The following is a 15,663-nucleotide window of genomic DNA, read 5'->3' on the forward strand; positions in this document are numbered from 1 at the left end:
CTTCAACCTGGCCCTGCAGCATCTATAAAGATCAGGCACTTCAGCAACGTCTTTTGAAACTTTTAGCTAACAGCTGATTCAATCAGCTGTTAGCTAAAAGTGCCAAAAAAAAAGCCCTAGAAAAGCACCCAATCTTTACTAATGCTGCAGGGCTGGGTTGAGGTAATGCAGTATCTCTTCAGGGCACGCATAGGATTCGGTGTAGGAACGTACCAAGTTGAAAGTTAAGTGCCATTTCTTTTTATTTTTATGTCTGCAAGCACCCCTAACCTACTTCCATATTAAACCAATACATATTTAAAAGTACAAGCTTGCTAGTTCTCACTTTACTAATATGCAAATCTAATGTTTCTCATAAAAGACAAGCTGTGGTTTCCCTCCAATTTTTAGTAGTGACTTAATATCAGGCTGCAGCAATGATGGTTCAAATTGTTAAGTCTTCATTCCATTTATAATATAGAATACAATATATTTGCCAAAATGTTAACAAGTAGAGAATTATGATGAAAAAACCTAACTTTATACTTTTCAAAATAAATGAACAAACTGTTAGTGATACAGTAGTTTTATGTTTGTACTATTACATTTGTTCTTTCCCCTGAGATTCTTTGAAATGGGGCTTCCAGTCATGAATATGGATTAGTGAGATCTACTATATTAAGAAGAACATCTCAGAAGCTAAAAGCATTCTTACCTGCAGGAAATCTGTATTTAGAACCTGGCATCTGAGTATGCATCTACATGTAGCTCCAAAGATTTGCAACTTAACGCAACTGCAAGGACGCAGAATGTTTTCCAGTAATTTTTAATTAGTTAATGGTAAATGTTTAATCAACAATATCATTAAAATCTTACCTGGTCTGCAGGAGTACAGCATTTATTTGCCATTTTCATCTGCGGAGAAACAGAAATTAAAGAATACTCAGGGTGACTGGTTGATTTGTTCTAAGATTTACTGTATTAGGTATTGCCAGTGGCAGTTCATATATATTGATATTAGCACCTCAAGATTACAGTTGGAATGATTTTATTGGCCTGGTTTTCTATGCAAGAATATGACATTAAAAGAACTTGGTCAGGAATTGACACAATTAAAATTGTCTATATAGACTTACCTCTGCCACTTTGAAGGTGGACCTATCTTGCTTGAGTATCAATTAAAAAAGTACTTAAGCATATGTTTAAAGTTAAGTGCGTGCGTCATGTATTTTGTTCACCTGAGGCCAAGAAAGCACTACCTGGCATAAGCATTAAGGCCCTGATTCAGTAAAGGTCTTATGAACCTGCTTAAAATGAATTACGTGCTTAAATGCTTTTCTGGATCTGGACATCAGTGCAAAGGATGTGTAGTCCAAAAAGGTGAAGGAAGCTGCTCGATATTTCTTAGTTCATCATAAAGCCACAGAGTTTTTGATTCTTACACAAGCAATCCTAACATTTTCTTTTTCTAATTTTTACATTATTTTCCTTTACTAATGTGTATAAATCCTACATTTAAAAATAAAGCCATGAAATTCCACCACACAGAATCATAGAAAATTAGAGTTGAAAGGGACCTCAGGAGGTCATCTACTCCAACCCCCTGCTCAAAACAGCACCAGCCCCAACTAGATCATCCCAACCAGGGCTTCATAAAACTAGGCCTTAAAAATCTCCAGGGATAGAGATTTCACCACCTCTTTAGGTAACCCGTTCCAGTGCTTCATCACATTCCTAGTGAGAAAAAATTCCCTAATATGCAACCTAAACCTCCTTTGTTTCATTTCTCCTTGCTTTTCCACCTGTCAGGGGGTACACCAGCACTCTCAGGGGGTGCACATACACCCCTGTCCACCTCCTATCATTGTCATTGTCCCTCAGCCTCTCCTCTTAAATCATGTACCCCAGACACTTAACCATTTTAATTGCCCTCTCCTCATCACAAAACTGGACACAATACTCCAGATGTAGCCCCACTCCAGTGCTGAACAGAGGGGAAGAATCACTTCCTTCAGTCTGCAAACAGTGCTCCTACTAATGCAGCCCAGTATGCTGCTATCCTACTTCAGAACAAGGACACACTGTTGGCTCATATTCAGCTTATTGTCTGCTGTAACGGTCCTTTTCTGCAGAGCTGCTGCTTAACCACTCAGCCTGTAGTGGTGCATGGGATTGTTCCATCCTAAGTTCAGGACTTTGCACTTGTCCATGTTGAACCTCATGAGATTTCTTTTGGTCCAATCCTCCAATTTGTTGAGGTCTCTCTGAATCCTAACCCTACCCTTGAGTGTGTCTACTCCCCCCCACAGCTTGGTCTCATCTACAAACTTGCTGAGGGTGCACTCCATCCCATCTTCCAGGTCACTGATAAAGATATTGAACAAAACCAGCCCTAGGACCAACCCCATCGGGCACTTAACTTGATACTGACTGCCAGGTAGACATCAAGCTATTGATTATGACCCTTTGAGCTCAAGGGTCCAACCAGTTTTCCATCCATCTTATAAACCATTCATCCAGCCTATACTTCCTTAGATTGCTGGTGAGACTGTTGTGGGAGACCATATCAAAAGCACTACTAAATTCAAGGTACATTATGTGCACTGCTTTTCCCATTGACAGAGCTAGTCATCCAATCATAGAAGGCAATCAGGTTGGTCAGGCATGACTTGCTTTTGCTGAATCCATGCTGACTGTTTCTGATCACTTTCTTCTCCAGGTGCTTAAAATGGATTTCTTGAGGACCAGCTTGATGATTTCTTTCAGGGACTGAGGCGAGGCTAACTCATCTGTAGGTCCCTTGATCCTCCTTCTTCCCTTTCTTAAAGATGGGCACTATATTTGCTCTTTTCCAATCATCAGGGATCTCCCCTGATCACCATGAGTTTTCAAAGATAACGGCCAGCAACTCTGCAATCACATCAGCCAACTCCCTTAGCACCCTCAGATGCCTCTTGTCTGGCCCCATAGACTTGTACACATCCAGACTTGTACATATCCAGCTTTTCTAAAGAATCCCTAACCTGTTCTTTTGCTACTTTTTGGCTCCTTCCCAAATCATGCTGCCAGGTGTAGTAGTCTGAGAGCTGACCATGCCTGGTAAGACTGAGGTGAATAAGGCATTTAGTACTTCAGCCTTTCCCTGTCATCTCTCACTAGTTGAAACTTGAAGTCACTAGTCGCTAGCTGAAGTTGAAAACCACTAGCTTAGTATTACTATCTGGCAGGAGTGTATTACTCATGAATAAGTGCTTCCAGATAATGACATCTTAGAAAAAGATTTGAAAGGAACATTTTAAAAGGAGAAACCCTAGGATGTATAGCACCTGGGAAAAGGAAGGATATTTCTTACTGTGGAGGAAATTAAGTGAGAGACAGCTTCTTAGGGTTGTCTGAAAGGATGCACATATTCTCCTGGCCTTAATTAGATCAAGAAAAAATTTTAGGCTGGTAAATTCATGCACCTTTTTGAGGGGGCAGGGAGGGGACCGGAAGTTATAAATATAATGTGGGATCCCCAAAAATCCAATGGATAATGCATGTAAATGGCCAGAAATTGTACTTAATCTTTGCCCAGAGAGCAGAGAAGTCTCCAGTTTTCCTGGGGCACAGGGAGACACTGGGGTCCCGCAGCCAGAAGGTTGAGTCAAAATTGCATTCTTTGGTGCATAAGGAGTTCTTAAGGACTTGAAAAATCAAAGAAGGAATCAGAAACAAAATGAAAACAAGGACACAGGAAAAAGAATAAGTAAAAAGGAATGGCACTTTCCTGAAATCCTATAAAAGTAAGATCAGAAGAAACGTGTATTTCTGAAAAGCTAAACTGAATTATGAGTTACAACTGCAAATGATATAAAAGGCAGTAAGAAAAGATCCTCCTAGGAGGTTGCTGTTTCAGGCAACATGCCTTTCAAGCAGGCTTTGGCCCTCCCCTGATGATCTCTCAGCAGCCCGAGTATGATGCAGTTGTTCATCCCTGCTGGCCTTTGCTGCCTGAAAAGTCTCTCCACCTGCCCATTGTAGACAGTCCTTCACCAAACAGAAGTCTTATTGTCCCAGCCCCTGAGATGGATCCACTGTAGCTTCAGTCTTCCTTCCCAGATTTGCCCTACTAAAGAAGTTTCCTGCTTCTGGTGGTTTTCCTCCACTCTACCCCCTGGTTCTGCCTACTGGGTGGTTTTAATTCCCAGCCAACCATGCCCTCCTTAGCCTCCCCTCAACCCTTTGCAGCCTTTCAGTCTAACTAGTTGTCTTTCCTTAAGGGGATAGGGCATCCATTACAATCCTATACTTATATTACAAGGAGAATGAAAAAAAAAGGGAAGGACAGGAAACAAAAGATGAAGTAGAGATGGCTGTGATATTCAAGAACTTCTTTGCTTTAGTCTTCATTAATAAGGCTAAATGTGACCAGGTATTTGACCACATTATCTGAAAAGGGGGTAAGAGCATGGACCAGAAGAGGAGGCGAACAGGCAAAATAATTTTTCAATATATTCAAAGTGGCAGGGACCAATGAAATTCACTTTTGAGCAGTTAAGGAACTCATTGAAACAATCTCTGAACTATTAGCAATTGTCTTTAAGAATTCAAGGAAGACTGGGAAAGACAGATACGGGCATATTGGAATGACTCCAAGGAAAGCAACAAGAATGATAATAGATTCTCTAGAAAAGATAATAAAAGAGAAACCTTTTTAACTGTAATGGTAGTGAAACAGTAGATCAGGCTAACTCCTCCTTCTGGAGGTTTTTAAGACAAATATCTGTCAGTAATGGTTGAGGTATACTTGTTCCTGCCTCATTACAGTAAGGATCAATTAGATGACCTCACAAAGTCCCTCCCAGTTATGTGATTTTTTAAATGCTTTGTCAATATATTACTTGTAAAGTCTTTGGCCTCTGATCAGTAAAGGTAGACCCAGAAATAGCAGTGCCTACTGAAATTACAGTGAGACCAGGTTTGTGAATAATGCCTCACATTGCAGATCTGAAACAAACTGTTGAAATCACTTGAGCACAAATTTTCCAGAGAAGAGACATTGGCATAAAAGTCCCCAACATATACACTATTTTGTTTGAGATTGACTATGATGACCAGGGAACCTGTTTTTCTCTATTTAAAAATCCCAAATTCATTGATTACCCTCCCCTCCCATATGTGTTTTTTCTGCAAGTAAAATGAAACACCACTATATATATATATAGTGCATGCATATGTGTGTGTGCATTGTAAATTATTCCTACACACATACACACACAATATATATATATATAGTGGTGTTTCATTTTAATTGCCAGGGTTGGGGGTTAATCACAGAATTTGGGATTTTTAAATAGAGAAAACCAGGATCCCTGGTCATCATAGTCATTTTTTCCACAAGGAATGGAAAACCTGGATTGCTGCTGTTGCTGATGATCAATAGGAGAAAAAATAGAGACAAACACACATGCACTTAGTAGATGGGAAATAATATTGCCATATGTAGGACAGAGCACAGCGGTGAAGAGAAGAACATTACACAGTCACAGGCACTGAGCTGTCAAAGGCCTAGACCAGAATCCCATCATTAAAAAAACTTGTTTTGTTTTGTTTGTCTGTAGTTACAATTCTTGTTAATGTCTCTCTCTTACTTATAACCAGTTGAGTGAATTTTATTCATATGAATGTTTGTGGAAAGCAAAAGTACTGTGAATTTTCATCAGACATGATAGCAATAATGATGATAATTATTATTATTATTATTTGTCACAGAACTAATTTGCCAAGAACTTATGTGAATTCATAAATAATTCAGGAACAGGAAGAGGAACTCATCCCCTTTATACAGTTTAGACAATGGACTCATCAAGAAAAAAAAATATTGTAACAATTAAATGATCTTGAAATGATTTTTTAAATGGAAAGTAAATATTTACAAAACTCTCTTTATCTGTCTATAATAGGCTCTGCATCTGACACCCCCCCAGTGGTCAGACTCACCTGCTCTCATTCTGCAATTTCACTCATCTCTAGTCTCTTGCCTACCAAGGCTTGATCTTATGATATTTTACTGGGGAGGTTGCCTCCAGAGCACAGAGCAGCCTCTTCCCATAGTGTCTTTATTCCTTGTCTAGCCCTTAGACCTCCTCTGCCTCCAAACCCCAATCACTGGGGATCTTCTGATTCAAACTTTATGGAGTGTAATTTCCTTTTAAGATGACCCTAGTTGTGACTTATTATAATCATGGCCTCCAACTGCCCCCGTAGCCATACCCATTCCTTGTAAATATGACTCATTTGCCACTTGGAGGAGGCCTCCTCACCCCATATTGACACTGAACCCCTAAGAACCCAAAGCCCTTGTACAAGCTTCAGACTTCTTGGCTTTTGCCCCTTTCTTCTGGCGGAGTCCCCTTAGCCCAAAGACGATTACCATAAACCGTGGACTCCTGGGCCATAGCTCAACCCTGACAAGCCTGCTCTTGCTTTATACCACCCTGGGGTCCCTGACCCTTATAGGACTCTATGCTGGGTGCCCCATAGGCATCCCTGTGACCTCTACCTTACCCCCATTCCTCTAGTGTTTAAATTGAAACACAGAAAAAGTACCTGGAGCCGGGTGTTAGCAATCTGGTTGCAAACGATTCAACCTCCTCAGGGCTATTAGAGTTGCCATGTTCCTCCCATAAAGACCTGACTTGATTTGCCAGCTCATAGGGTACCTCCTTTTCCCTGGAAGCCAACTCTGCCCTCGGCTCGATCCTTTGCAGCCTGCAGGCACAGGCTGCCAGTCCCAGCCCAGAGGTTGGGTTTATATATAGTCACACCTTGCCCTTTCTGGTTCCCTGACTGCTGCCTTTGAAAAGGGCCCCAGGAGTTTCTGTTCAGCCTAACAAGTTGACTGGACTCCTCTGCCTTGCAATCCTCCATAGTTATCTAGCAGTCCCATGCCTCGAGGCCTTGGGTCCTTGCTTCTGTGAGCTTTCTACTACCTGTTTATCCAAAATGCAGCTGACCCTAATTCAGCTGTCTGCCCCAGAACACACTAACCTGGTGCTTTCTCCTCTGAAAGTAACAGGAGCCCCTGGCTTCCTGTTGCAAGGTCAATGTTAGGCTTAATTGTTTTTCAAAAACTTCTGTCAAAGTGGAATATGAAAAAAAAATGGGTGCCTCTACACTTGCTCAAATGAGTTCTAATTAGAACATGTCAAAGACAACTCAATTAATCTGAAATGCTGGACTCATTAGAAGACTCCAGCATGCCTCACTGTACATAGTGTCCCACGTTTCAAAATGGTAGTGGGGACACTTTAAATAAAACTCACTGAACAAGGTTTAAAGTGCCCCTGCCACCATTTGAAATGCAGGACACTAAATACATGCAATGCTGAAGTGTTTAATTAGCACCACTCTAATTAAAACACTCCCTCCGCCCCATCCTGGAGTTTGTGTATAGACACCTGCAAGTCTCACTTTGTGACGACTTTGGTTAATAACAATGTTAGTCAAATAATTTGGACTTATTGTCAAAATCCTAGCTCTTTCATGTGTTACATCACCTGCCTCTCAATGTGTTTTTTAGCCCATGCCAACTGTTGTTTATAAACTCTTTGGGATACAGATGCTCTCTCTTAATTCCGGTATGAATAACGCTATTCAATGTAGGCAAAATTCCTGACTAGGACCTCAAGATGCTGCCTCACTTTGCTTAATAAATCTTGATAATAAATAGTTTTGCTCAGTTCTAATTCTTGCAATTGTTAAAGTTTAGTTTAAATAACATTGCATACTTAAACTTATAAAAAAAAATACACGTTTAAAACTAAAGAATTATTCATCTAGAAAGCGAAATACAATATAGTATTACATATTGGTAAAATCATGATTTACATAACATACTGAGGATTGAAAACACATCTACATGGAACAGAGAAAAAATTTAAAAACTGCATGGGTAATTCTTCAAGGAGACATTGAGCCTGCATATTTTTCCTCATTCTTTTCTTCCAGTTCATAAAAACTGCAATACATTTGCAATCCTGTATTTTATCGAGTTGCCTGTTTCACCTTATAAGTTTTTATTTCAGTATTTTCATTACTTTCCATCTGTATTTTATTGTACATAACCTATTGTTCAAGTAATAATTTCCTGTTCTACCAGGGATTATTTTACGCCTGTATTTGCAACAAACAAAAATTCACTTTTACATTTCCAGGAATAATTTATAACAATATAAACATTTTTTCATAGAACTGCTAAAAGGTCATGCTGCATCTTCTTAAGTATTTATAAGAGTAGAGAGACTGCATGTCAACCAATCCTATGTAGCACAACCAATCCTACAGAGATACAAATTCCTCCTTTCACACTCCAAAAAAAAATGTCAAAAACAGTTTTGACACTGTGTTTCAATCATATTTTAATAAGAATTTTAAAGACTAAATTCCGGCCTCAAAGTTCAGTGAGGTGAATGGGAAAACTCCTGTTAATTGATCTTTCAAAAGTGTTAAATATAATGAAATAAACAGGAGATTCTGTTATTCTCTGTCTCATCAAAAGTCTGTATTTTCTTTGTGGCCCTAGGAAAAATGTTAATTTATTAGAATTTCCTTCTCTTTCTTTCCCGCACACTACTTTTACACATTGTACCTCTGTGTTAGTTATATACTGCAGTTGAAAACTTTTTAAAAATATATTTTTTAAAGAAGGCAGGAAAATATGCAGAAAGTAACATACATTTTGAAGTGTCAAATCACTGATGTTAGTTGATATTGCTCTCAGCCAGTGAACACTCTCCTGGGCTGTATAAAACTGAAGTATCCCAGTACTAACTCCATCGAGTGCCAGCACTTCAAATGCATTAGATCTGCAGTAAGAACAAATACATACCATAAAGGAAGTTATGACAGTTTTCAGAAACTACCCAATATTCTCAAGCTTTGCCTGTCCTTTAGAACTTATAACATGGTTATTTTCAACTTTACAAAGCAAGAGAAAAGCCAGAAATGAGGGACCATAAATGTCCAGTTTCAGAAGACAGACAGAGTAAATACATTTCTCTATTACTGTTTATGTGTTTTGGTCTAGTATAGTTTTATGTATATAATCACTAAACTTAAGATGGCTTAACAATGTGTTAATTAAGTAAAAGTCACAAAACCTAAAAATATTTTTTCTTACTCTAAAATAATAAACATAAACCATAAAATGAGTAAGATATTTTCAGTATGTTCTATTATTTTTTATATTTTTCTATATAAAATTTCAAGCAAAATTTAAATTTCACCTACTTTGCATGAAAATATGACTAAATTAACATGGTTATAAGAAATTGAATTGAAGAGCCCTTTTTTATAACTGCTTTGATATATTCTATAGTCTAGTTGGCTTGGATTCATTTTTTGAAATATGTATTGTCTTTAAAAAGAAGCCACTGTTTTATTCACTAAATGTATACAGAAGAGGGATATGACACATGTCCCAGAAATCCACCTCATTTTGTGATGCTAGAGTGGTAAAATATAGGAGCCACTTGCTAGTAGCATCATTCCATAATTGCCAGGTTTCTCTAACAGGAGCTCTAGGAAGATTAAGCAGTAGCACATAACTACACAAGTCAAAACGTTGGATATAAAAAAGTTTCAAGGGTACAGTAGTTTATTTTACTGGCCCAGAGTAGCCAGAGGAAGTAAATCAGGGGTAGGTAAAATATGGCCCATGAGCTGAATCTGGCCCACCAGGCACTTTCCTCCAGCCTGTGGGCACCCACCAATGAATTGTACTCTGCCCAGCCCTTCTGCCTGTGAGGGTGGGAGTGAGGCATCCACGCATATGCACCCCATCTCAACATACCCTATTGTGTCTCGCTCCCACCCCCATGGGCAGAATGGCCCCGCCAGCAGCAGGGACTTCTGGTGGCAAAGGCCAGGGGTTAGAGGGTGGGACTTCTGGTCCCGATATGATGACCAGGGGGCAGGGCAATTGCCAGGAGGTGGGACTACCCATGCGGCCGTTGACAGCTCACCGAAACTTGTTAAGCAGCCCTCCTGTTGAAATAATTGCCCATCCCTAAAGTAGATGATACTTAGATATGGTGATAAATATTAGAAAATAGTTAAGAGAGAGCTCAAACCTCTTCCTTATCATCATCCTCTACTTCCATTTTGAAATCTTGTTCAATTCAAACTCAAAAGAATATAAGTTACTGACTTGGAAATACCACTTCATGAATAAAGAATTGAGAATACAATTGCTTTTTCTTGGAAATCTCCTGCTGCCCAGCTTATGTGATATAGCAAATGGTTGTCTAAAGTGACAGCCTCATATGAGGGTGAAAATCTAACCATCTAAACTTTCTCCTATTTCCTGCTTCTACTGCTAAATTAGAAGCAGCGTCCTACTGCTAAAAATTTTAACCTCACCAAAATACAGAAATACTGGAAATGGTAAAATGGATACCTTTACTGTACTGAAACTGTACAGTAGCAATTATAGCTTCAGTATATATCACTTGAACCAATATACCTCTGTCAGATAATCAGATTAGTGAACCTGTCTAATTTCTACAATATTTTATTATGCCCTCATTCTTTTAAAGGCTTTATACTATATGGCATAAATATTACCAGAAGCAACCTCCTTTAAAATAAGTACAGGTGAAAGGAAAAGGGGGTATGGCTCTTTTCAAGTGCCTTAATACTAGCTGACAAGTCTGGGTCAACAATAAAACATTTTCTTTTATCTTTATTCAGTATTGAAGTTTATAACAGCCTTTTCTCTGTGTTAAAACAGCTTCTCTCCCCAAATCTAATAGCATGTTAATTTTCCCCCACTATTCCCTTACAAAGCTTTTTATGTGCAAAGGCAGAAGATAATAAAATCAAGTGAATCAACTAATTAATAATACAAACACTGAAAAAACACTTGATTTAACAGAGAAATTAAATTCTTGAGACCCAGATCTTTCTGCATCTCCCTTGGCTGTTCTTCCATTCCTGTCAGTTTTTTATTTCACTTCTTCATACTTGACTCCTGTCCTTGGCTCCTGGTTCTAATTTTCCTTGCTCTCCCTATCTAGAGCACTTCCTTCTTTTCCATTGTGTCTTTGCCCCTGCCTCCATCATTCCCCTTTCCCACACATATTGTTATTAGAATGCTCCAATGGATAAGAGAGAAAGATGCACAGGGTTAGGCCAATAGTTCTCTTATGGCACCTGAGCATCAGTTACATACTAAGGCCTTAGCAGGTCATGTTGAAAAGTCATGTTGTCAATCTGGCAAGTAGTGTGCATAGCCACTATATTGGAATCCAAGATAGCTGCTGTGAAATAAATACAAATTTAGTCAATATTTCAGCCTCCCACTATAGTAAGAAAATTAATTCCAGTGATGAAACCAATGTTATATGAATCATGCAGATAATTTCTGGCATAGTAGCCATACTGGAGTCCAGGATAGCTGCTGTGAATTTAGAGTTTTGTTCATTATAACGTACCCAAAAGGTTTGCAAAATTGCTACATCAACTCTGTTCTGTTGTAAATTACCATGACATGAAAACTTCTAATGAATATTGTTGACAAGAGATGTACCCTTAAGCAAATACTACAATGAAGCTGATAGCATCAATGAAGTGTGGGAGATATGACACAGAATCTACAGGATGCATCATGTCTCAAAGAAGTTTAGTAATCATTATAAATGCCAAGCCAAATTACAACTGCTACAACTGTGCAAACAAACACTCATTTAACATAGGACAGTTGTTGAATTCAACACTTGTTTTGGCATTATTCTTCAGAGACTATTTATTATATTGTGTTGATCCTGTGCTGCAACATTCCAAAAGCCTCAGTTGGCACCATTCTTGTTACAGTTCTTTTACACACAAATGACATACTGAGAGACTGTTAAGAAAGTCATACAAGGTAGAAGACAAAAGGGAAACACTACCAACAACATCAAGAAACGAACTCGCTCTGACATCAAGCAGATCATATACTCCAGTAGTTCACTATAGGATGTGCATAGTCTCTTCTTATTGAAATGTTTCTGGCAGAATGAGTCAAGTGTTGTAATTTTAATCAGCAGAAGAATGAAGTGTTGCATTGCTGAATTGATGTCAAAGTTCTAATAGCTGCTGAGGCACATTACTATCCTGAATGTAGGCAGGAGGAACCACAGAAGCAACAAGTCTCTTATTTCCATTTGCATTTGGAGATTGTGCAAGAAGATATTGTCTCTTCTTTAATTGTCTCTTCTTTCTCCTAAAGGGAGAGCATGGCATCAAGTGATTGCTAGTGAACTGCTAGTTTTGCATGGAAAAATGTGTACAGCCTGAAAGATATACTTGAAAGATATTGCAATTTAGTAGATGATGAAGGTAACAAATGTTCTCTGATCACATTGAAGCAAAAGAAGCAAGAACTTCAGACTTACTACTACAAGACAGACATTTATGTTCAGCACCAAAGAAATACAAATCTTCCACTCCCTACCTTCCAAATTGTAACCATTGGTAAAGATGTACAAGCAGTTTTAATTTTTATATAAATGATGAGGAAGCCATTTGTTTGCAGTTCAGAGAAGAGTTTTGTACCCAAGAATCTTGTATTATACTGCTCTCAGGATCAAAGCAGATTTGACAATTATAGCTGGCATGAAGGGATACAGCAACCTGAATGAAGAGCAAGCCCAAAAATGTGTTCCTGTCAGCATTTACGCATTGATCTGTTTGATTTTGGAAGAGGACAATGATGACTTAGATGTTGAAAGTCATGCACAAGATAAGAATCTAGACAGAGATGTACTGAATATGTCAAGATTCGGTTTACCTGCAATCAAGGGACAAAAAGTTAATGCCAAAAAATATTAAATTAGGCTTGATGATATATCACACAACTAGATCTAGAAGCTGGTACAAAGTCTCCAATGACTGTTCAATTTTGTCCTATACTGTCTGCACCAGCAGCTGAGTATGACACTACTTGGACTGTCATCATGCAATGTAAAACAGTTGGAGGACACCTGGAACAACAGCACAAAGTCATAGCATTTGATCAGGCATATTGTAAAGTGAATGAACTCATTTGATTGGGAAGCTTCTATAGCATTGTGGTTTACCTAACGGCAGTTGGTCAGCATTTTGCCACTTGAAAACTTGAAGACTCTTGGACAGAAAGTGGATTATTTTCAGAACACACCACCATCAACATAATGAAAGGAAAATTGTACAACTGTGCTATCAGAGCACACAAGATCACATTCAAAGCTATATGGCTTATGTTGATAAGCAAATTCATTGTGTGGTTGTGTAGCTCAAGCAAAGGATTAGATTATGATGTCATTGATCAGCTTTCTGGTAGCATAGCTGTTGCATTCAGTGACTGCAAAGCAGTAAGGAATGTGATGAAAGAACTATCTGTGCATCTGCCAACGATTGTCAAGAATTTGTGGAAGAACGTTCCCATCAAGGTCCATTTGCACTGGATGAACTATTTGGAAGTAGTCAGTATAATCTAGTGCTTCATCAGGGCTGAACATGAAGGAAACTGGCATGATAGCTGCACATGATCATACCAATTACACAGGATGGGGGACCAGCATATCTTGACTGTATGAAGAATTGAGGGGTATATGTTGTAGCTGTATTAGTTTAAAGAAATAAGCAGACAAGGTTCTTTGGTTAAATATGATTATCTTTTATTAGACCAACTCAGATAGTTGGAAAAATTCTTCTTTGCAAGCTTTCGGGTACAAATGCTCTTTGTCAGGCTGAGGAAGCATCTGCAGCAGTTGGTGCTCTTACTGGATGGAATGAATAGTAAAGAAGCCATAGGCTGGTATGCACACAAGAAAACTAGTGAGTGAAAATGTAAATTGAGGAGCCAGTGGGTAAGAGACTTGTTGGGTTGAGGGGAGGGGAATGACTGTATCTGATAAATATTGGAGAGATACCTGGGAAGTCAGATGTTAGGCAGTTATAATGTGTCATAAATCCAATGTCTATATTTAGTCCATGATCTTTTGTATTCAGTAGGTTGTTGAAGTGAAATCTGTAGGCTCATCTGTGAAAGATGCTTTGTAAATTCCCTTTGAGGATCAGGACTGAGAGATTGGGGACAGAGTGGTTTTCTTGTGAGAAATGTGCCCCCACAGGTAATTGTGTATTCCTGTCTTTGATAGATTTTTGGCATGCATTCATTCTGGTGTGCAGTTGTTGTTTGGTCTCTGCTACATATTTTCCATCGGGGCATTTGTTTCATTGGATGAGATAGATTTCATTTCTGGAGGTGCAGCTGTAAGATCCAGGAATTCTGATGGTCCTTTTGGGGTGCAGTAATTGTGGGGGTGGTGAAGATATGTTGGTGAGTTTTACATTTCTTGTCATGGCATGGTCTGGATCCATTCACTGTCTTTTGGGCCACAGGAAGTTTGCTTCTCAAGATGAGATTAGCGAGGTTTGATGCTTGTTTGAAGACAAGGATGGGTGATCCTTAAAGAGATCTTTGTAGAGCCACCGATCTTAGCCTTCAAACAAGCATCAGAATTACCCAAAGAATCTTATCTGAAAAATTTAGTGAATTCTGCTCCTACAGTGTATGCTGACTTGGTGGAAGAAGCATTAAGGGTCAAGAGAACTAATTTCCCATTTGTAAACATTTCAACTGACCAGGTAATAGAGCGCATTAACAAGGATTGCCAAATTGCTGGTGGCATGATAAACATAACATACAATGAATCAGCTAGGCAACAATGGGAACTGAACTATAATGAAAGAGATCATCTTACTTGGATGGTAAATCAAATGTTTGGGATGAACAACTTCTTTCAATCACACAGAAAGACAAAGGGGATGACTAAAATGAGATTACAATGATCTCAAGTTGTCACAAGAGCAGTTAAAACAGTTCCACATGTTTAAGGTTGTGAACAGTGAGCTGTTATGCATTTCTATAGGAGATTCAATGATGGAAAATATTGCATTAGATATTCTGAATGCATGGGACAGAGGAAGAGGAATTGCGAACACCATAATTCAAAAATGTCTTAGTGAAGATGCTACCAAGAGCTTCTATGCAAACATACCCAAAGCGAACGTGGAAACCTTCAAGGATGTAAAGTCAACTATGGGACAGCACACCAAAAGGAAACAGATTCAGAATGCAAAGAAGATCCAACAAAGGTTACTAGCAGTAGTTGCAGCAGGTAGAAGGTTCAACATGTGCTGTCTCCTACAGCACAAACTATGAGGATACCCTCCATCACTTTTTAAACCTAATAAATTGCTCAATGCTGCTGATAAAGCAGCTTTGTCATGGATCTTCATTGCAGATAAACAGTAACTGTTCTGCTAGATACTACTTGTGAAAAATCAGCTGTTATTGTAGATGGCATGGCTCTTGTACAGAGAATAAGAAAGTTGAAATCTGCATAAACATTTGGAGATTCAGCTGATTCCATTGTGTAACAAGTGTTTGTCAACTATTCTAATAAGTGAGATCAAGTTGGTATTGTCTTTGATCAATACATATCACCAACCATAAAGACAGGCACAAGAATATTAAGGACTCAAACTATTAGGCTGATCCACAGAATCATTAGCAACAGATCTCTTTTATTATGGGGATCCTGGAGTAGTTACATGTCTTTACCAGAAAACAAAGAACACTTAGCTAATTTTCTAAGTGAGGAGCTTCTTAAG

The 15,663-nt window shown here is 38.7% G+C and overlaps 1 protein-coding gene across 1 annotated transcript in view; it reads right to left on the reverse strand.

Moving 5' to 3' along the window:
- The window catches only part of SNTG2 (syntrophin gamma 2), a 597,901-nt gene that overhangs the window by 137,304 nt on the left and 444,934 nt on the right, over positions 1-15,663 (reverse strand). Inside the window, exons 10-11 of the mRNA XM_090031379.1 lie at positions 8,699-8,828; positions 856-894 (exon numbers count right to left, since the gene is read on the reverse strand). Of these exons, the coding sequence (XP_089887505.1) occupies positions 856-894; positions 8,699-8,828 (169 nt within the window). The remainder of the gene's footprint in view (positions 1-855; positions 895-8,698; positions 8,829-15,663) is intronic.

Source organism: Crocodylus siamensis, chromosome 1, assembly GCF_052110815.1.
Source record: "Crocodylus siamensis isolate JL-2025a chromosome 1, ASM5211081v1, whole genome shotgun sequence".
NCBI lineage: Eukaryota > Metazoa > Chordata > Crocodylia > Crocodylidae > Crocodylus > Crocodylus siamensis.